The sequence below is a fragment of the Cryptomeria japonica genome, chromosome 3 (genome assembly GCF_030272615.1).
Source record: "Cryptomeria japonica chromosome 3, Sugi_1.0, whole genome shotgun sequence".
Taxonomy (NCBI): domain Eukaryota; kingdom Viridiplantae; phylum Streptophyta; class Pinopsida; order Cupressales; family Cupressaceae; genus Cryptomeria; species Cryptomeria japonica.
In genome coordinates, this window is record NC_081407.1 from 476,026,506 (window position 1) to 476,048,806 (window position 22,301).

A 22,301-nucleotide genomic window follows, 5' to 3' on the forward strand; every position below is an offset into this window, starting at 1 on the left:
ACGCTTTTCTCAAAACACATCAAACAATGATTCATTCACCCTTTAATTAACATCTAGGTGCCTAGTTAAAAAAAAAAAAAAAAACAATGTTTGGTTGGGTCTCCTAGGTAACCTGCAAAAAAGTGCATAAGTAGTTTTTTTTGCTTTTTAAGGTCTTGGACGGTCAATTAAAACTACAAAACTAAAAAAAAGAAATTAGTACCCACTGCACTGTACATACAGAGCACGCACTGAAGTGTAGTGAGCCACGCCAAAGCACCTGCGTACGCGTTGAAGTAAATAAAAACAATAAAAAAAGGATAAAATCAACATAGAGCGCACAAGAGTTTTATACTTGTCTGTCATGCTAATCTAAAGCGCTCACGCTAAAACGCCTGCGCTCACCGAAATGCCTGTACTCGCGTTGAAATCCTGCAAACATAGGCCAAACAAGTGAGCAGGTAAATATTTTTTTTTTTCAATTTTAAATATTGAAATGGGGTTAAGAGCGAGAATTTTGTAAAAACGGTCGAGCTGATTAGAAATCGCTCACGTCGAAATGACTACGCTCAGGCTGATGCGCCTGTGTAAGCGTAAAAAAGACAGACAGAAAGCAAAAAAAAATTTAAATTTAAATAGGGCGGGAAAATATTTTGAATGTTTTAAAGTGGTCGCGCTAATGCGCTTGCGCTCGCGCTGATGCGCCTGCGCACGCGCCGAAATAGTTTTTCTCTCGCGCTGAACTTGAGTCGCTTGTGCTGATTTGCAATCTCTTGCGCTGTTCCAGAATCTGCATCTCACAACTCACAAAAACTAACAAAAATGTTAGTTTTTAGGGACGTGGGTCCCACCGAGCGTGCCAAAATGAAGATGGTGAAAAGGAGAGTGAGGTGGATTAGTTAATAAACATGCAAATCAAACATGGAAGCATATGAAATCAAAGACACAACTTAAATCACATGAAAACATGAATGATATGCATATACCTTACAACCTTTTTACCTCTCCCTCAGATTGAGCTTGGTGAAGTGAAGACACCCCTTAATGATGCTCCACTTGATGTGCTCATTTTATTGCTTGATGTGGATGGCTCTCCAAATATTGTGCACAAATGGATAAAAATGGATCTTGAAGAATGATATGGATGAGATGATTAAGTGTGGATGAGAGATGATTTTGGCATGGTAAGGATGCTATGATGATTTTATAGGCTCAAATTAACAGCATAAGCTTACCAAACTTGGAGATGATGAATGAAGGAATGAAGTCCTCAATTTATAGGAAGAGGAGAGGAAGAATGGATGGCTAGGATGGACCCAAGATGAAGGGCTAGGATTTCTTGTGAGCTCACACAAGGCCCAAGAGAGGGTGTGGAGACCAAGAGATATGCCTTAAAGGCATTTCTTGTTTCCACACTCCTCAAGGTGCATTGGGAAGACTTCCCAATGTGCCTTGAGAAGAGAAAGGGATGGGACATTCCTTGAAGAATGGGGAGGAAGAATTTAAAATACTTCAAAAAGGGATGATCGTGGGGATTTGAGGAATAAGAAGGAATTAAAAATTCTTTGGGAGATGAAATGCCTAGAGGAATGTGAAAATCTCACATGCACCTAGGAAAAGAACATTTAAGGATAGTGGTTGGATGGAAGAGACAAGGAGTTGAGTTTGTGGCTAATCATGATGATTAGCCACTAGCAACTCATTAGGAGGGGGATTAGAGGAAAGGTTAGGTGGGATAGGATTTGTAGGAGGATTTGACTAGGAGAGAGAATGAGTGGGGGGAATTAAAAATTAGAAGAATAAGGTTAAGTGAGTTTAGGGAGTTTCTAGAAGAATTTATTAGGTTAATGATGGATTAGGAAGATGATTTGTAAGAATCATGTAGGTTAACTAATTAATTGAAATTAATTATCTAAGAGGGGAATTTGAGAAGATTTAATTTTTAGAAGAATAAAAAGAGGGATTGATTTATTAAATAAATCAATCACATACTATATTGACAATATTAATTATAATTAATTAATATTGAGGAGAATTAGAATTTTCATAATTAATTAATTATGCGAGGAATAAAAAAAATTAAAATAATTATTTTAAGTGTCTACAAAAAGAACTATCTGGATAATAGTCTAAAAATAAGAGATTAGGGCAACATAGAAAAGCCCTTGATCTAAGGTTGAGAATGAATCCCATCCAATGGATGAGATTCATCCCCCACCTTTATAAAGCTATTTTAGAATTGGATCCATTTTGTCTATGTAAAATAAGTTAATCTTGCAATAGAATAATTAAATTTTGCATTTTTAAATTAAACAAGTGTTATGTAATAGCGAGTACTTGTCTTTATATTGCAATAAAATATTTATTGTAATTCTTAATTATTATAATTTTGAAATATTATTATTTTAAAATTATATATTTAAATATATATTTTTGTAATATTAACTACAACTCTTACTTCAATTAAATAATATTAATATCCGATCTCAAGGTGTTGATTGATAAATATGGGGTTAGGCTTTTGTTTCCCAATTTAGGCTTCCAGTTTCTTTGCACTCAAGGCTTCTCTATGGCAACATTATGGCTCTTAGAATTAATTTACAATGCAGATTTCATGTGAGCTTTTCAGGAGGAAATGTCATTCCTCTGCACCTAAGTGATGCTTTTTCCATCCCATGTGCTAACATTGAATGGGTTGTGCAAATGATCTTTAGGTGAGGATTGGCTAATTGCTAATTTGTTTGCTTCTACTACAACGACGGTGTCAAGGATGGCAAAAACTAGATCAGGGACGGATAAAGATCAACTTTGATGGTGCATCAAAAAGGGATCTAGACCCATCAGGCACTGGATATGTATCTCACAATTTGAAGGGTGATATACTTGCCCTTGGCATGAGATGGCTTCTAGAAGGGACCAATAATGAAGTTGAGGCTCAAGTGGCATTGTGGGGTGTTTGGATGGCTAAAAGATTGAACGTTTCAAAGTTGCACCTTGAAGGGGACTCATTGATTATTGTCAACACCCTCATCAAAAGAGAAGATGTCATGGAAATTGAATAAATTTATAGAAATATTAATAAAAAGAATTAAATGAATTTGAAAACTTTTAAATATCTCACATTTTGCAAGAGGGCAATACAGTGGTGGGCGCGCTATCTAAAGTAGTTGCATCATTAAATGTATTGCAAGGGAGGGAGATTTGGGAGGATTTCCAAGGGACTGAGTTGTCACACGGGGATGATAGTATGATGATGTTTGTGTGGGAATGATGGTTGTGAGTGGCTAGGACAGGTGGTGTGGGATAAAAGGATGCTCTAGGTTATTTATTCTTTCCAAAGCGAGTTAGAAAAGAGTGAAAGCAAGGGTATTTTAAAGTTGGCAAACTATTGCAGGAGAGTGACCATGGAGGTGAATTTCACACTCTTGTCATCCAATAGTGAAATTTTTACGCATGAGGAGCCCATTTTCATCAAAATTCTAGATTTACTACTGGGAGAAGACTATATGAAATTGGAATTTAGGTTCAAACCAATGTTGATTTTATGTTTATGATGGCGACCTAGGGTTTGGAATCAGGCATCAAGGAGGAGGTTGAATGGGTGCTTCAAGCTTGTGTTCCAAAGATTTATCTCTTTGAATTGAATTTTTTACTAGTGAAGGCAGTTCCAGGGGAGAGTCTATGAAGGAATGCAAGTGAGGGCATCTATACTTGAGAAGAGAGTGATGATTTTAGGCCCTTCAATCTTTGGAAGGATGGGATGAACGGAGAGGAATGACGAGAGGAGGCCTTAATCGGTTGAGAAGGCTTGAAAGAATTTGTTGGGGAGAAGGAGATTAAGTAGCAACAGTGTCAAAAGGAGAAAAGGAGACAAGGTGGTGAAGGTCTGAGCTTTAAATTAGAATACTACTTGGACAATGGACTTGGAAAGCTGAAGTAGTAGGAAGCAAGGTGTACACTGTTTTTGTAGGGATGGAGTTTTTGGGGTATGAATTTGCCTGCAATTTTGTATCGTACGTAGTTTTTGATATTTCCATCTCTATATATGAATAGGGTTTGGGTAGTGTTAGTATGTATAGTGTTATAGTTTCAGGTGACCATTTTGGTTTATAGTCTTTTTTAATGGCAGATAGAATTTACAGAATTTTGTACTCTGAAAAATGTATGGTATTATGGGGCTTGGGAAGGTGGTGGGCATTTTGGGTTGTCACTATTTTAGACTAGGATGATATTGGATAGCTTTATTTCACAGTTTTAAATGTAATCCTTATTTTCTAATTAATAAAAAACATATATATATTTTTTTGGTACTCCAATGGTATCCCCAACCTTCGCGGTATGTCGCTTGGATTTATGACTCAGCCCAACGATATGAATCATAGATTTTCTAATTAATAAAAATCATATATTACCGATCATATATATATATATATATAATTGATCTTACTAAAATGACAATTAATAATTATAAAATTATATAATATAAACAATAAAGTGAAAATAGGTATTTTTTAATGATTAAATAAATAATATTTAAATTTATGTTTTTTTGATATAAGAAGCAACAAAACTTGTTGACCCTTTACACTATATTGTATATATTAAAAATTTTAAATTTATGATTAAATGTTATAAAATTATATTGTCTATATTAAAATGATTAAAAAGAAAAATATGATTTTCAAAAAGTATTAATAAAAAATAGAATGATTTCAAAAAAAATTATACAAAATTATAATTATAAAAGATGCATACTTGAGTTTTTTTTAAATAGAAATATTTGTTGTGCAATGCTTGTAATGAAATAGTTTAATTGTTTATTTAATTTTTTACTTTATTTAGGTTAAATGGTGTGAATCAAATTATAGTAGATTTTATTACCTATATTTTCAAAAAAAAATTAAAATTTATATATATTTATATAAAAAATCACTTTATTGCAAGATTATCAATAAAAAATGAAACAGGTTATTTTAAATAGAAATTTATTTTTTCAAATGTAAAAAAATCTTTAAAAAAGCTTATAATGTCTATCATTACTATAAATTTGTTCCTATAACACCAAAAAATTTCATCCAATCATACTGTAGATAAATAATTTCTAGTTTAAAAATATAAATCTCAACTTTATAAAAGTGAAATTTATTTTGAAAACAAAAATAATAATCACTTTTGATTGGTGCAAACAATCGATTAATTAGGCTTAAGTGAATGTAATAGTATTGCCTAGGGAAAGTACTAATAAGAGTTAATAATGGACAAATTTATTTTAGAATAGGAGTGAATTGATATTTCTCAAGTTTACTAATTTTTTCTTAAATATTTATTTATTTATTTTTATTTATTTTTGGATAGGTAATAGGCCGTAGCCGCAATATTTTATTAAATTTTAAGAGTTACACCTCGGTTCAATGTGGGCACTGGTAGGAAAGAACCGAGTCAAGAAAACCTCCAGTCTCACCCAAGGAATTTCTTCCTAGCATATAAGTTTACATTATTTGCCATTTTGTTGTTTTATAGTTAGGCTTGGCCAACCAATTACAAAATACACAATATCTATTGTGTTAAATCTTTCATCAGTGTTGTTGTTGTGGTATTATTTATATGTCTTCAAGGTGGTGCCATGGTGCTTTCTTTTTTCATCCTTCCAGGAGCGCTTGGACCCTTATGTATTTCCTCAATTTCCTGATACCTCCTGCACATAGAAAAAACCAGAACACCAAAACACATATCCTTCTATCGAATGCATTTGTTAGAACCATATCCTCCTTGATACCCTGGGAATATGCAATTATATTATCATATATATGCTCAATGTGAAAGGACCAAACCCCCTGATCTCACAAATAAATACCAGTGAAACCTGTTTGAATGTTGCAGAGAAATACATTACTGATCATAAATAGGTCAGTCATAAATTTGTCTCCTTCCTTCCCAGCCAACTGCACAAAAATGATATTAATAACAGAGGGGAGGGTACAAAGTCTTGTATCCTGAAATCAACCCAGCAGGATGTTTCCGGTTTGCGTTGACTTCAGGATAAAAGGACCTCATATCTTCCCTTTAACACATAAATTTTAAAGGGAAAGAAACACAAAATTTAGCTAACTTATTACTTATAGATAGTGTTTTATAGGAGAAGGAACACAAAACCTTCAGAACATATTTGTCTTAAATAACAACAGGTAGCATTCGCATGCTCTATTAAGAGTTAATATAGTAGTAACCACCCCGAGGCCTCCAACAGGCCATATCCTGCATGGAGTATACCTGTCTTATTTCACAGTCTCTAAATGACCCATCCCCGATTTTGATAGGGAGTCCAAGCATGAAGATCTTAGGTAGCAGAAAATAGGGTCCTGGCTTACCCTGTTCTGGCAGTTTTCTGACAAGTTTACATATCTTTGAATGATGAATATTTAATGCCTAGATTTAGTCTTATCTTATAATCTCTAGTGATATCCTCCTTAATAGTGCACTTCCAATATTGTTAATAACCATGAGGGGAACAACCAGCCATGATAGGCTACCACTAGATCAAATTAGACAATAAGGCCCTAAATTGCCTGTGGCTTGGCACGAAAGGACGACAGATTGATAATGACAACATATAAAGTTATGAATATATATAAAATACACTTTTGTGTATGTATATATCTTTATATATATAAGTCTATTTATATTTATATGTCTAAATATATATATATATATATATAGATATATATATATATAGATATATGTATATACATATATATGTATATATACATATATATGTATATACATATATACATATATATATATACACATATATATGTATATACATATATATGTATATACATATATATATACACATATATATGTATATATATACATATATATGTATATATATATATACACATATATATGTATATATATATACATATATATGTATATACATATATATGTATATACATATATATATTTATATATTTATATAAGTGAGCTAGTGTATACGGGGCACTCCGTAGGTAAATGTTACACACTAGCTTGCCTGTTATGGGTGCCCCACATTACCTGTTGAATCCCCTGTAGATAATTATCAAGAACCAACTTGATTTTTTAAGTACTATACAGTTAAGCGTTGAATTATTTTGATGCAAGGAATTATTTCCATAGAGAGGGTTAGCAAAATTTAAGTATAAACCAGATATCAAAAAATTAGGGTTGCGCTTTGCCAAATGCGCCATTCCCACCTATTACAGGGCACAATAACATACACTTGCCTTAAACTATATAAACTGCAGTAACACTATATAACCTTATATTTAAACATACTTTAAATTCAGAGTTTTCCCAGACCTTTCTCTGACTTCATTTGATTACATATGTATCTTATATATAACAATCTATTGGGCGGATCTTCTTCTAGCTATAATATGCCTCTATTTTAGTATAAAGAGAATTTATAAACTATGCATTGTTAACCATAATCCCTAGCTATTGTATATAACCAAAAAACTGTGAAAGAAAGAGGGCTTGCCTCAGGTATATCATCTTTCTTCTGAAGATTTTGGGGATTCGGATTCCCCTTCGAGCTTGATGCCTTGTATCTTGAGGTAGTCTTCAAACCACGACGCCTTCCTAGGTGCTCGGAGGTGGAATAGATTTAGGAGAAATTCAATGCTTCTGTGTATCTCTTCTATCCTTGCATTGAAGGCCTCATGGTCCTCAATTACCAGTATTGTCTTTCTAGGGACCAGATTGTTGTTTAAAATCAAAATGTCATAGTGTGAAGGTCTGGGAATGGTCATCTCATCACTGATATTGACCATAACCCTGTCTAATTCAACTAGAATTGAAGCCTTGAAGATTGCCCTGCATTGGCCCTCTGTAATGTCTCTATCCTTTTCCATAAACATCGTGACCGCTAAGAACATGGCCGCAATGTCATTGTTGGCTCTGGTTCGGTCTTCATTAGTTAAGAATTCCTCGCCAAGGATGCGTTCCACCACATCCATCACCAGCTCATGAGGGAATTTGATGATCCTTTTCAACCTATCCCTTGAAATTTCCCCAACAAAGCCATTTGTCTTTTTTAGGCTTTTCAGTCTTACTGGGGTATCCATGGTTTTTGTCTAAGAAGCTGGTAACATAGGGAATTAGATAGTTTAGCGAGAGTCTATCGTAAGTGAAGACGACTATGTCTAGCTTTATTAAGCTAGAGGTGAACTTTCTAGATACCACCATAATTAATGGGCACGCCTTTGATGTCGAATTGTAATTATGATTTAGACAGATCTTTCCCGTTAGCCAAAAAAAGTGATCATATAAGTACATCTTCCCATAACTTGGTAGAGTGTTGATAAGATCGGTTTATTACTACTTGTGATGTGAGGTCAGCAAGGTAATTAAATGGCACCTCATCATCCTCGAAACTATACTTTCATGGGGAAGTAAATATTATCCATTAATAAGTATCATAACATATGTTGAGTTTAGATGCTATCTTGGTGCTATGTATAGAGGGGGCCTCATAGTTTCTTAACTACGGAGTTCTTCTTTAAGAATTATGATTTTATTTAAATTAAAGGGATTACTTTGTAGTTTCTATAGCAGTTTTTAGGTTCTATTAGTCATCCCTTGCCACTATTGACTGTTGAGAGGATCAACTTAGAGGTGAGTGATCAGGCTTTATGTAGATACTCGGTTTACCATCAGCACCTTGGTTTGCAAGATGATCCGCTCTGGAGTTACCTTCCCTATATATGTGATTGAAGGTTATTCCTTCGAAGGGTTAGACCATACTAAGAATGTTTTTAAGGATTGTATTGAGTTTCCAATTGGGCATATCCCCTTTCCTGAGGGCATTGATAATGATGGCAGAGTCTCCTTCTATGTTAATTTTGTTAACTTTCAAGATTTTACATAATTTAATTCCTTCCTCAAGAGCTCTAAGTTCAGCTTCATTATTTGTGCTAAATCCCAAAGGATGAGCTAGAGCTGCTATTTCTTCTCCCTTTGAGTTATGTATGTTGCATCAAATGCCCGCCACTCCTCGATTGCCTCTAGAGGCTCCATCGAAATTGAGTTTAACCCAACCCTCATTTGGGGGCATCCACTTACAGTCTTTGCATTTTTGAATAGCTCTAATAGGACCATCCCCAACAAACAGGGAAATCTTTAGGCCGGTCCATTTTAATCTCATTTTATCATCCCACAGTGACATTTCCATGTTTTTTTTTTGTAGAGTGACTATTAATTAGTTCTATAATGGCCGCCTCAAACTTGTTTGTGAGTTGCTACCATTCCAACTTGTCATTTCTGAGAATTCTCCTATTTCTTTCTTTCCAAAGCTCCCATACAAGAATTGAGGGAGCTGCCACCCAAAGTCCATCATAAATGTTCCCTTTTTTCTTGATGGGCCATGCCTGAAACATAACTATGACTGAGTCTGGGATGGGCGAGTACCAATTTAGTTGATTTCTAAGACAACTCCAACAATTATGAGAGTATTCACAAGTAAGTAAGAGATGATTGGTTGATTCTTCTACCTTCTCACATAGCGGGCATCTGCTTGGGCCTTCATACCCCATTTTTTTGATCATGTCAGTAGTTAGGACTTTGTTATGTAATTCTAGCCAAGCATATAGCCTTGCTTTGGGAAGGCATCTCTTATCCTGACAAAGTCTTAATGGAATGTCCTTAGCAGTATCATGCCCCTTCTCTATAAGAATGTTGTATCCTTATTTTGTGCTATACCTATCATTCTTAGTCCCTGCCCAGATTACTCCATCCTCATCGTTATCTAAAGAGGTTTTCCTGGACAATAGTATCTTTTCCAGTTCTCTTACTTCATAGGCTGGCAGTCCCAAATTTTCAAACGATTTCCATCTCCAGACTTTTATACCCTCCACTGTATTTTTCTCAATATAATCAGCAACCTTATCTCCCCATAGTCTTTCCAAGATAACCCTAGAGGTTTCAAACTTGTTATCTTTGCCTATTGCAGGGTAACCTCCCCATGAGTCTAACCAGAATAGTGCTTTCTTGCCATTCCCTAGATTCCATGTTAGTTTTTTTGATACTATTTCCATGCAGTTCATCATGAAATTCCATATTTTGGATCCATTGGGGGGTGAAAGAACTCTAAAGATGTTGGTTGGATCGTTATTATGGAGATATTTATTGTATAGGATCCTGGCCCATTTTAAATGGGGATTGTTATGCATTCTCCATACCAATTTAGCTCCAAGGGCTTTGCTCTGTAGTATCATATCTTTTATCCCCAAACCCCCTTTCTCTTTTGGTTTGCAGATTTTTTCCCAGGCCATCAGAGGCTTTCTGAATTTCTCACTAGCTCCCTGCCAGAAGAAGGTTCTAATGTGTTTATTTATTTCATTCTTTTTTACTTAAGGGAGGTCTATACAAGAGAGTCAGTAAATGGGCATAGCCAATAATACTGATTTTATCATAGTGGCCTTGCCAGCTAAGGATAGCCATTTCTCGCTCCATGAGTTCATTCTATTTTTTATTTTTGATATAATTTGATCCCACAAATTTGAGGATCTGCAACCTTTGTTCAAGGGGATGCCCAGGTATTTGCATGGTATTATGCCATTATTGAATTTGAAGGTTTTGCATATCTTGTCTGCTAGTTTCTCTTTAGTATTGAAGACTAAAATATTTGATTTTGTGGTGTTAATTTCTTGTCTCAACACCAATGAGTAGGTCTGTAGAATTTGTTTAATGGCATTGGCTTCTTGAACATTACTATGTCCAAAGAGCATGGTGTCGCCCACAAATTGTTGATGTGTAATTGCTTCCAGGACACTGGTAATTTTAATTCCTTGAATAAATGATTGTTCTCTTGCAGTATTTAATAGTCTTTCGAGGGACTCAACCATTAGTATGAAGAGGAAGGGAGAGATTGGATCCCCTTGCCTTAGTCCCCTGGAGATATTGAAGAAACCAACTAGGGACCCATTAACGAGGATTAACATTCTTGGTGTTGATATACACTCATATATAAGATTGATCCATTGTCTAGCAAAGCCAAAAGCTTCAAGGAATTTACATAAGAAGTGTCAGTCAACCTTATCATAGGCTTTTTTATATCTAGTTTGATGATCATACTCGGGTCTTTATTAGTTTGAACTATATGTATCACTTCTTGGGCAATAATGATTCCATCATAGATTGAGCATCCTAGAACAAAACCTGTTTGTTCCTCACTAATTAACAAAGGGAGTAGATTGTGAAGTCTATTTGCTATGGTTTTAGTTAGAAGTTTGTATAATGTGTTACATAGAGCAATAGGTCTGAATTCTTCAAAACTTTTAGCTTTGTCTTTTTTTGGTATCAAGGCTATGAATGTGTTGTTTAATTCCTTAAGGATCTTCCCTGAATTCCTAATTCCTTCTAATGCCTATGTGACTTCATCCCCGATGAAGTGCCAGCATTTCTGAAAAAAGGCGGTAGGGAATCCATCTGGCCCAAGGGCCTTGTCTAGATTCATTTGGAAAAGGGCTTTCTCAATTTCTATCTTAGAGAATTTAGCATTTAATAACTGGTTTTGATCCTTGTTTATTATCTTCGGGATGCACTTGAGCACTTCATTCCACGAGGATAATCTAGAGCCATCCTGATTGTTAAAGATGTTCATAAAGTATTCAATTGCTTCTGCACCTATGACTTCCGGGTTGCAACTGAGAGCCCCAGACTTGGTTTTAATTTTAGTAATTCTATTAACTAGTCTCCTCTACTTTGTGTTGTTATGGAAGAACTTGGTGTTTTTGTCTCCAGACTCCAACCAATTTTCTCTAGACTTTTTCTTCCAAAAGATTTCTTCTCTGGCCAAAGTTTCCTCATATTCAATTAATAAGGATTTTTCCTGCATGTAGAGGTTATTATCCATCCTAGAACTAATGACCTCTTCATTCACTTCTTTTAGAGCTTCCTCTATTTCTATTTTTTTCTGAAAGAGGTTCCCAAACTGATTTATGTTCCAGGCTATTAGATTTTGTTTAACTGTTTTTCATTTAGTGATTAATTTGAAGGGTTTAGAGCCTATAACTCTAAATTTCATCCACCATTTTTCTATTAATTTTAAGATGTTTTCATCTCTTAGTCACATTAATTCAAATCTAAAAGGGCTTTTAGAGGAGGGGATGGATTCAGAGATGAAAAGTTGGATCGAGAAATGGTCAGAACCTGAGAGAGGGAGGATTTTTGCTTCAAAGGTGTTTGAAATGTTGGCCAAATTTCCTCTTATGAAGAATCTGTCCAACTTTTCTGCAATGTTACAAATACCTTTCCTTCTATTGTTCCATGTGAAAGAGCTATTTTAATCTCCATGAGGTTACAATTGATTATCCAATCTCTGAGATCAAAGGTGGCCTGGTTGACTTTTTTTTTGCCCCCCCATTTTTCTGATGGATCAATAATGGCATTGAAGTCACCTCCAATGATACATAACTGATCTGGGATAGAGGTAAGAAATTGTTCTATCTCATCCCAGATTTTCTTTTTGTCTTTATTCTAAATAGGTCCATAGATATTAAATAAGACAAAATTTAAATTACTCTTAATATTATTAATCCTGCCACACAACCAGTTAGGGGTCTTATAAAGTAGGTTAAAGGCCACTATCTTGGGGTCCCATATTATTGCTATTCCTCTTGAAGCCCCCTTGGCTGGGGAGCCTTCCATTCTCCTTATTCCCAATTTTTTGTCAAATATTTCTAACTCATCTTTACATAATTTGGTTTCTTGTATCATTATTATATCTGGGTTAAATTTAGTTATGCAGCATTTTAAAATGCGCTACTTGTTAGGGCCATTCATGCCCCTAACATTCCATGTAAAGAGCTTCATTTCTCCTTGGGAAGGACCTTCCCCTTCCCTTCCTGAAAGATATTAGTTAGAGTAGTTTGGACCTCAGCATTTCCCGCTTTACTAATGAGTTCTAATATTGCTTTCCTACCTCTTCTTTTTACCTATCTTGCACAATCAGGGGATTCAATAATGTTTAGTATTTTGGCTAAGCCCAAATCCTCTTCTACTTTATCCATAGAGGCTTCGACTTCTAGAATTTTAGCCTTTCAAATTTTCTCTTCCAGGAGACCTGACATTAGTAGTCTTTTCTGATAAGCCAATTCCTTCTCATCCGCTACTTCATTTATAAAGGAGACAGTCAAGTCATTGACTGTTTCATTGCCCACATACTCCAAAATGATTTTATTCTCCTCAATGATCCTCTTGTCATACTCCTCCTCTGTTTACTTTGTTTCTATTATCAAGGGACTAATGGGTGATGACTCAAAGCTACCATTTTCATGTGTGTTCTCTATTTGGGTAACCTTTTCCAGGCTATGTTTCATTTCCATAGGACAATCCAAATTTGTCTTCTCTCTTGAGTGATCCTCCATGCACCATTTAAGGAGGGTTTGGTCTCTCATGGGAGGAATCAGGATGTCTTGGTCCATTAGTGAGGGAATTTCATATGCACCCTCAGAGCTACAATCAATTTCCCCTTCCTCCAACTCTAGGGTTGGAGTTTCTCGTGGAAGTGGTTTTGGATCTGGATTTCTCTTTGCATTCATATTTGTTGAATCTGTGTTGGTAGTTTTTCTCTCCCCCAGTTTTTCTCTAACTAAACCGCTTTCAGTCGGGCTAAGGGTGGCATTTACCATATCCTCAAATGGTGTTTTTTGATCTTTTTTGTGTTGTTTAGGGATGGGAAGGGTTGGACATGGTAAGATTACTTCAATATGTTCCACCCTATCCTTATATATATATATCTGGTCTTACCACATACATCGAATGGTTAGTTATTATTTTAATAGGTTCCAAGCTTAAGTCCTTTATATGCAGTTTAGCCATTATTCTGGCTGTAGCAGAGTCTCTATAATTTTATTCAAAACCTTCAAAACCTCCCAATGAATCCCCTATTCTAATCAGACAGTGCTCATTAAGAAGTTCTACTGGGAGATTTGGCAGTTCTACCCATCTGGGAACTAAGCAATTCTCAAACATTTTAGGGGAGAAATTTTGTCTCCATTAAAAAAAGGAAAAATAGTAAGCTTTAAAGAAACAAGATTGATTGTTAAGTATATTTTCCCTTAGTTCTGATGAATTGCAAAGAATAAACAGATAATTGTCCTCTAAGGTTGTGATACTTACCTGTCCCTTGGTGGCCAAAACCAGCCACTGGATGATTTTCGAGGAGGAAGTGCCATATCCACACCATTTTCCAAACAGCCTCTGCCTCATATATTCTTCCCAAAGGTTGTCTGTGTATTGATTGCTGATAATAATTATTTTTTGGTCCAATTTGGAATAACTTTTTGCTTGTTGCTCCTCTCTGCATTTCAATCTTTTATTTTTTGGGATGTTAACCCGAGGAGGGTTCACAGGGACCTTTGACAAAGGCTCAACCCTAATCCGTTTTTCACCTAATTTTGTCAAATTCACTCCAGTGGCGACAAAATTACCAGGAGGTGATGACTTTTGTGGAGGCCGCCTATTGACCATCCACATTCCTACATTGTAATGGATGCTAAGAGCTAGTCTAGGGTTCCATTGTTTCCCATACCAGCTAGAGACTCATGTGGCAGATGCAGGGTTTATTTTATGAGATTGTGAGACCTCAATATTGATTGGGGGACCCCTAAGAACCCTAGCCGCCTCCTTGCATCTTTAATTCAAAGAAATCGGGATGGAATTTCCCCCCGTAGCGCAAGTATTTAAGGCCTCAAATCTGTTTGCAAACCCCACCTTATTACAGTGTGCAAAATTTTGAGGTTATCATGTTTTCTCAGGTGAGCACTTAGTGAATCCATGAGATTTCTTCTGCCTTGTTCCTTTCAAATTTGCAGTCGAGTTTTTTTGTAATCCACTTTTTGTGGATCCGAGCTTTTGCAGAGCCATTTTTCTTAAAGTATTTTTTTTTTCTTAAATTTTATTAATAAAATAATTTTGAATAAGTGATTTATATATTTATTTTTTAAAAAAATGGAAAGTTTAATATCCTAATAAAAAGTAAAGAAGAAAAAATCGAATAAGATAATTGGAAATTCACTTTTTCATAAATTGATCTTACTTTCTAATTTAAATGTTGATTTGTTCATATTAAATACTAGCATACCTATATTTTATAAATAAAATTTATGTAAATGACGCCGAGAGATATCAAATTTAAAAAATCTTTACTTTAGCATAGATTAGTTAATTTCATATGGTTAATATTTATTAGAATTTAGTCTTATTTTAGATTATGAAATGATTTGCATGCAAAATAAATAGAAGTTTCTTTTAAATCTAGATTTAAAAACATATTTTTTTTAATTAGAAGTATCTTTTAAATCTACATTGAAAAATATAATTTTTAGAGAATTAAGATTTTTAATTTTAGTTTATTTTTAAATTATCCGTTGTCTATTCATTAAAATTATAGGGATAAAAAAGCCTCTCAACTAATTAATTTACATTAATTATTATTTTAAATCAAATTTATCGTCTTATGTAAGAATAATAAGCTTTCCAAAATATTTTTTTATTAATAAATAATCATTTTTTTAAATGAATTAATGAGTAGCTTAATATTTGAATTAAATTGTATGTAGTTTTATAAATATTAAGTCCCTTGTGGTGATTAGTCAATTAAATTAATTAAAATATTATAAAAAATTGTCATATATTTAAGTGGCTAATAATTCATAATTATTAAAAATTGAATCATTATTCAAAATTTGGTTAGAGAAGTTACAATGTTTATTAGATATTCTTATGACCCTATGATAATTTATTCACTAGTTTAAATTTTGAAACTAAAGTGAAATCAAATTTTTATTATTTTAAATTTAATGAGCTATTTTATTGAAGTGTTATGTACTTAGCATTTAGTTGTAGGTGATGTTTTCATTTATATGTATAGACTCCATTCTTAAAATGATTAAATGTTTTAGGGAAGTCATGAATAAAATTAGTTTTCAATTATATAAGACTTCAAAAAGAAGAAAGGATGTGATTGTCAACACAACTCAAGTGTTATTGGGTGCACAAAAATAGTGAACACAATTTATTTGGTTTGGGTAATTTCTATTGAATTATTAAACTAATTGCTTTTGAAATTAAAAAAATTGGGGTTGTGTTATGTTCACTTATGTAAAACGTGAGCATGACATGACGAGACAACTACCCTTGATACAAACATTAAATGCATGTGCAAATATTACATGTTTGTGTTTTTGAAAGTAAATAATGATACATGATCCCATTATAAGAAAACTTCTAGAATGCCACCTAGGATAACTAACTTAGGATGATGAACCTAACTTAAATGCAAGCTAGGACCTAAGTAAACTTAACATGTGAATAAGTTCCCACTAATAAGTGGTTAAGAAATTACTTCATTCGCATTAGCACCCCCCTTAAGTGCAACTTAGGGAGTGAAATTATTATGCAAATAATGCAAGATAATGATGCACTATGTAACATGATATGATGATGGGTCTTGACAACTAGGCCATGCTAGGTACCCATGTACAAAGCAAATTCTCTCTCACAAATGGAGAAAAAGAGAAAACCCTATAGAACAAAACTCCTCTCTAAAAAAAGAGAAAATGAAAATAAGATCAAGTGATAGAATGAGTGATGTATGGAGGTCTCAACATCAATAGCCCCCAACAAATACATCCATCACAAAGATACAATTGATAGACCCCCTATGAGAGAGAAGGAGAGAGACTATGTAGCCCCTTGTAATGTATAATCACCTACACAATATTAAAGTCTGAAAACGTGATGTCATGCATACAAATAACTTGTATCCCATTAGAAGAAACAAAACCATGTATGAATGCAGGAATGTTGATGACATCTCTAAACAATGCTCACACCACCTTGTCCATTTAGATGATGCTACAATCGAATCAAGTGAATGCCCAATCAATGAAGAAGGTGACAATGTGAAACGATGCAAAAATTGATGTAGAATAAGCTCCAAAGATGAATAAGACAATCAAATCAATCATCAAAGAGGAGAGATAACCTCTCAAATGTGTATGTCCTCCATCATAAATATGAAAGGCAATGAAGATGTGCCCTCCATTACAAATCTAAAAGAAAAATAGATCCATCACAAGTTCAATCAATCTCTCTTTAGACAAAGGATTAATACAAGAGACGTTGCCTCTCACAATGGGATAACTTGTTGCAAAGAATGTTGGAAGCAATGTGTGGAGTAAACTCCGAAACCCTCAAATCTCAGCAATCAAAGGACCAGATATATCTATACAAAAACACTAGAGAACTCTTGATCAGGGTGTCTCATAGGAATCATGATAAGCAAACAAAATTAGTCCTTATGTGAAGGATCAACTAGAAAGCTCTCAATTTGGCACAACCCTATAATCTATGATACAACAAGTGATTTACTAATAATTTGGAACTAATATGAAGTACAAATATCAAAATAGTACCTTCCCAAGTGACATAATATCTAAGTACAACTTCAAGGACCCATTGGATGATGTCTAAAAAATAAAATGTACCTAGGGTTGAATCTAGAAATGTGCATAGGATAAATGATAGAGCTCCTCAATACCTTTTCAATGTTGCAAGAATCATGAAAATTAAAGATCATGGCAAAAATTTATGATCTCAATAATCAAAAATGAAGATTTGGCTTCAACTAATAAAAATAGTTACAAACGGTGAAATCTAACAAAATAACTTGCTCTATTACAAAGTTGGCAGAATCAACTTTCCAACGATATTTGATTTGCAGAAAAATGTTGTTTTATTTCCAACTTATGCTAAATTTCCCATTGGGAGTAAGTTGCACAAAAACGAAAAAAAAACACCTTGGGGCTAGCCCCCTAGGCACCCATGTGACCCTACCGCTAATGGAGGCAAAAATAGGCTTGCCACTAGCAACAAGGGGTGTTGCTAGGGTGATCGATGCTAATAGAGGCGTTGGGGTGGTGGGCCATAAGATGCACCACCCTAAGCATATATCCATCGATGTATGATATGACCACACAAGTTTAGCTCATAACGTTTATCACAAATAAAACACATGCAACCCAAATAACCCAAATATATTATAGAGATGTGGATTTCCTCAAGCACGTTGCCAAAGGCATATAAATCACAACAAATAAACAAGCGATCATCATAATACATGTCATCCACATAAAACAAGTCAAATCGTATATTAAACATGCTTGCTTCATTAATTCTACGATAGTAAATAAAGTTTATAACATATAAAGTATGAATTAATGAACGAATGAGTTTTAATAATGTCCACGAGACCATTAGTCTATGGGACCCAAAGTAGTAGTATTAGCAGTTTTCAAGTTCTTTTCCTTGTCAGCCCTTCTGTTGTGGATCTTGATAATAAGCGAGTGGTCTTGTGAACTTTAGCCTCTTCAAATATCTCTTTGAGACTGGATCCCTTCAAAATTTCCTCATACTACATATGAATATCCTCATAAGCTACACACTTAAAGATGAAGCGCCATTCAATTTCTACTACCCCTTTATTGCAAAAAAGATAAATTATTTCCTCTCAATCTCCATTTGGAACTGTCCATATACCCGCCTCGCATCTTAGATGGTGAGACCCAATTTTTATTTGAGTGACAAGCAATCTAGCCTTTCCTTTAATTTGCACCCTTAGATAGTCTTTAACCACATGTTCACCAAGCGGGTTAAACTCTTTGATATAATGTGCTTTTTTCTGTCAACCTGCTTTGTCCACATGGCTATTCTATTTTTTTCAAACACGAACCTTTTAATCTCCTCATTATTATTTGGGAAATCATTCAAATTGGTGTCCCACTTGCTGGTCCATTTAATATTCTGCTTCATCCAATTTTTCTTCCTCCGTTTTAATTCCTCTTCAACCACCATTTTGGGCCAACATTGCTCATCCATGTTTTTAACTTTTTTTAAATAACTTATCAAACGAATTATAGCTGAGGCTTCTAGAGTGAACATTCCTGCTTAAATAAGAAGAATCTCATAGGGGACTGTTGATATGAAACCACACACATATGATGCAATAAAATGCCTAATTTAAAGGAAAATGAAATCCAATTGAAATGGCTTTTGGTATTTGATCATAAATGGTCAGATTGTGCATCCTAGTACTAGAAGATGTCAAACTATAATTGTCAAGCCATAGACCATGGAATGAATGTGACAAATCATACCAAACAAATCTAGAAGAAGGAAAAGCTAACCAGATATAATGATGCCTAGGTAATAAAGTGCACAATATGATGCCATGAAAAAGCAAGTAAAGCATTGAGGAACAAATCGCTCCATGTAAGTAAGGGACGCAATAGACGATAGAGAAAGGAACATAGGAAATGTGTCCAATGGAATGTAGTTCCAGTCTGTGTAAGTACGAAATTGTCTATGCAAGAATCAAAAGGGAGTCTAATTAGACAAATTTAAATATTAAATTATTAAATTAAAAAATACAATACAATTATCGTTAAATTTTTAATTTAATTATTAAATAGAAAAATTATCTTATCATACTTCTTTTTGATACCTGCATAAATAGATCCATGTAAGTACCATGTCCATGCCATCAGACTTGGGGAGTTGTCTATGTAGGCACCAAAAGGGAGCCTAATAAGACAATTTTCTTCATTTAATAATTATTTTAAAAATCACAATACAATAATTTTGTTTTTTAAAATAATTATTAAATAAGGAAAATTGTCTTGTCAGACTCCTTTTTGGTGCCTACATAGACAATTCCAAACTCGAGCAATGCAAAATCATTCAATGCCAATCAAAGCAAGGAATATACATGGCCAAAAAAGGTTGTTGGTTGAAAATTTTGTACACTTGGGGAAATATACAAAATTGTGGTTTCAACCACAGCACACAAGTAAAAACTCTCCTAATTAAGGGAAGACTCCCCCTATCTAACTACAACTTGGAAAATAAAATAGGATGGGACAGCAATCTTTCTTCTTTTTTCAAGAAAGACAATATCCTTTTCTCTTCACAGAAGAGGATAGAGATTGAATATGAACAGCAGTAACCACTTTCAAGTGAAATGAGAGAAAGGAAATGAAGTTTCTTGAAAGCGCAAAGACTTCCATCACTTCCTTCGGGACGGGACAGCAATATCAAGCTCAAAGACTTGACTATTAGAAGTCCTATCTACCCTTTGCTATACTAAATTTTACAACGAATAAAAGATAACAGCTCAAAGACTGGAATAATCTATTCTTTCAACACAAAGACAAGAACTAATGCAAGCTCAAAGACTTGCTGCCATTTCTTATCAAACAATAATTTTTCCTCAAGAATAGACGCAAGCTCAAAGACTTGCTGCTCCTTCAAGAGAGTTTCCTATTTTAATTAATCTTCTCTACTTGCAGATCAAAGAATTCAAATCAGATTGGACTAAGCTCCTTTAGAAACACTTTGCATAGAAGAGATAAAAAGATTCAAACTCAAAGATGTAGCTCAAAGACTCAAAATTTGAGTAATCCTTCTTTATTATTCTTCAAAACCTTCAATTCACATACATAGGCTCAAAGACTTCTTGCTGTAAATTTGGCAGAGTTTTTGCTTGCTTTCCAAAAGATAAATATTACAATAGAGCCCTTAAGTATTTATAGAAGAGGAGCCTTGAGAAAAAGGTGTGAGGATCCTAACTAACTTGAGAGATTCTCTCAACCACCAAGACTCATTCAATAACTAACTGAGACTTCATTAACTAGCTAAGAGTTACTCCAGCTAACTAAGACTTATTCCAACTACAGTCCTAATCGGACATAACTTGAAGTTGTCTTACATGTAATTACAAAAGTGTAAGTAATGTGTAACTTGCATTTTACAAAAAATACTTTTACATGTAACTTGCCAAAACTAAATTACAACTAAAGATTACAAAAGAGGGAAAATTCAACTAAGTGTTGAAAAACACTTAAGTTGCATTTTGTGAAGACACAAATCCTTGAAATTTATGGATGCTCGCTTGTAGTTCATCGAGATTTGGTTCATGGGTGTTATTGGCAACAACCATAGTCTTCACAATAGTGTCATGATAGCGGAGGAGCGCAGAATTGTTTTTATCTAGGATAGATTGGATTTCATGCAGAAAGGCTTGGTGTTTCATCAATGCTTGAATTGAAGCTGCCGAGAATTGTTTGCTCCTCCATTCATTATGAATCCTCATCTGTAAATCAGCAAGAACTTCTTCTTCTGGAATCAGCTCTCCATCCTGACTTACTATGTTGCAAGAGGCCCTTTCACAATGTGAGACAATATCTCGAAAAACTTCACCCCGGAATCTCCTTGCATCACTGATCTCCTCAATGAGGGATTTAAGAACAAGGGTCTTATTTTCTAGGAGTTCTTCAAATTCCAAGTACATGACCCTAGAAGAGATGATGGCGTGCTCTTGTAGAACACTCAACTATTGTTGGGGCATGGTATGCCAGATTGTCAGACTTTTCTCAACGCTTTCCAGATTCTTTTTGAAAGTGTTAGAAGTCTAATCCAGTTTCTCCTCAATGGTCTCCAACTTAGACATTATCTGGAAAATATCTGTCATTACCTGTGCACATAGATTGTGAAGCTGATCAACCCAGGAATCTAGTGCTTGTACCTTTTGGGCAGCCCTTTCCACTCCATGAATTGATTCTTGGGAACCAAAAGAACCTATGGAGTTACTCCCTTCAGCAGCGGGTTTTGTGATTTTATGAATGGTTGCCATTAGTTGTCGGTTTTCCTCTTCTAGCTTGTCTTTCTTTGCTAGAAGCTCATCACACATTTGCACCAATGAAGAAACAAAAAACTGAGCATCATGTTTAATGACCTCATGCGTTTGTTTTCCCAACTCTATCCTTATAACCTTATAATCAGCAGCTGACATTTCATCAAGTGGCTTATCTGCAATAGGTTCCACAATTTCAGCTACTTTCATCTTATTACTATCAACAGTTACTCTGGAGATAGTCTTGGCCTTCTTAGCATATTTAGATCTGGAATGTTTTAGTTGTTGATAGTCAAAGGTGTCAGGTGAGATTTCTTGCTTCTTCCTTTTCGGGGTGAAAGAACTAAGCCATGGAGGCAAAGTCATCAACTCCCCTCCAGTCACAGCCGTAGGCAAAGGAGAAGCAATTTCTGTTTGAATCACCGTGGTCATCTTGGGAGGAATATCTATTTGGACAACGACCACAATTTGCTCAGTTACCAATGGGCATGAAGATTGCCTCATGAACTCTTCAAAACCAGAAGTGGAAGTATCAATTTCTGACAACTGAATGCAAGTAGGATTATCCTCAAGATCTTTCAACATAGTC

At 34.6% G+C, this 22,301-nt stretch overlaps 1 protein-coding gene across 1 annotated transcript in view; it reads right to left on the reverse strand.

Moving 5' to 3' along the window:
- Window positions 1-346: 346 nt before the first annotated feature.
- LOC131029563 (uncharacterized) overlaps window positions 347-22,301 on the reverse strand; it is a 43,897-nt gene continuing 21,942 nt past the window's right edge. Inside the window, exons 3-5 of the mRNA XM_057960073.2 lie at window positions 693-769; window positions 547-562; window positions 347-411 (exon numbers count right to left, since the gene is read on the reverse strand). Coding sequence (XP_057816056.2) covers window positions 347-411; window positions 547-562; window positions 693-769 — 158 coding nt within the window. The remainder of the gene's footprint in view (window positions 412-546; window positions 563-692; window positions 770-22,301) is intronic.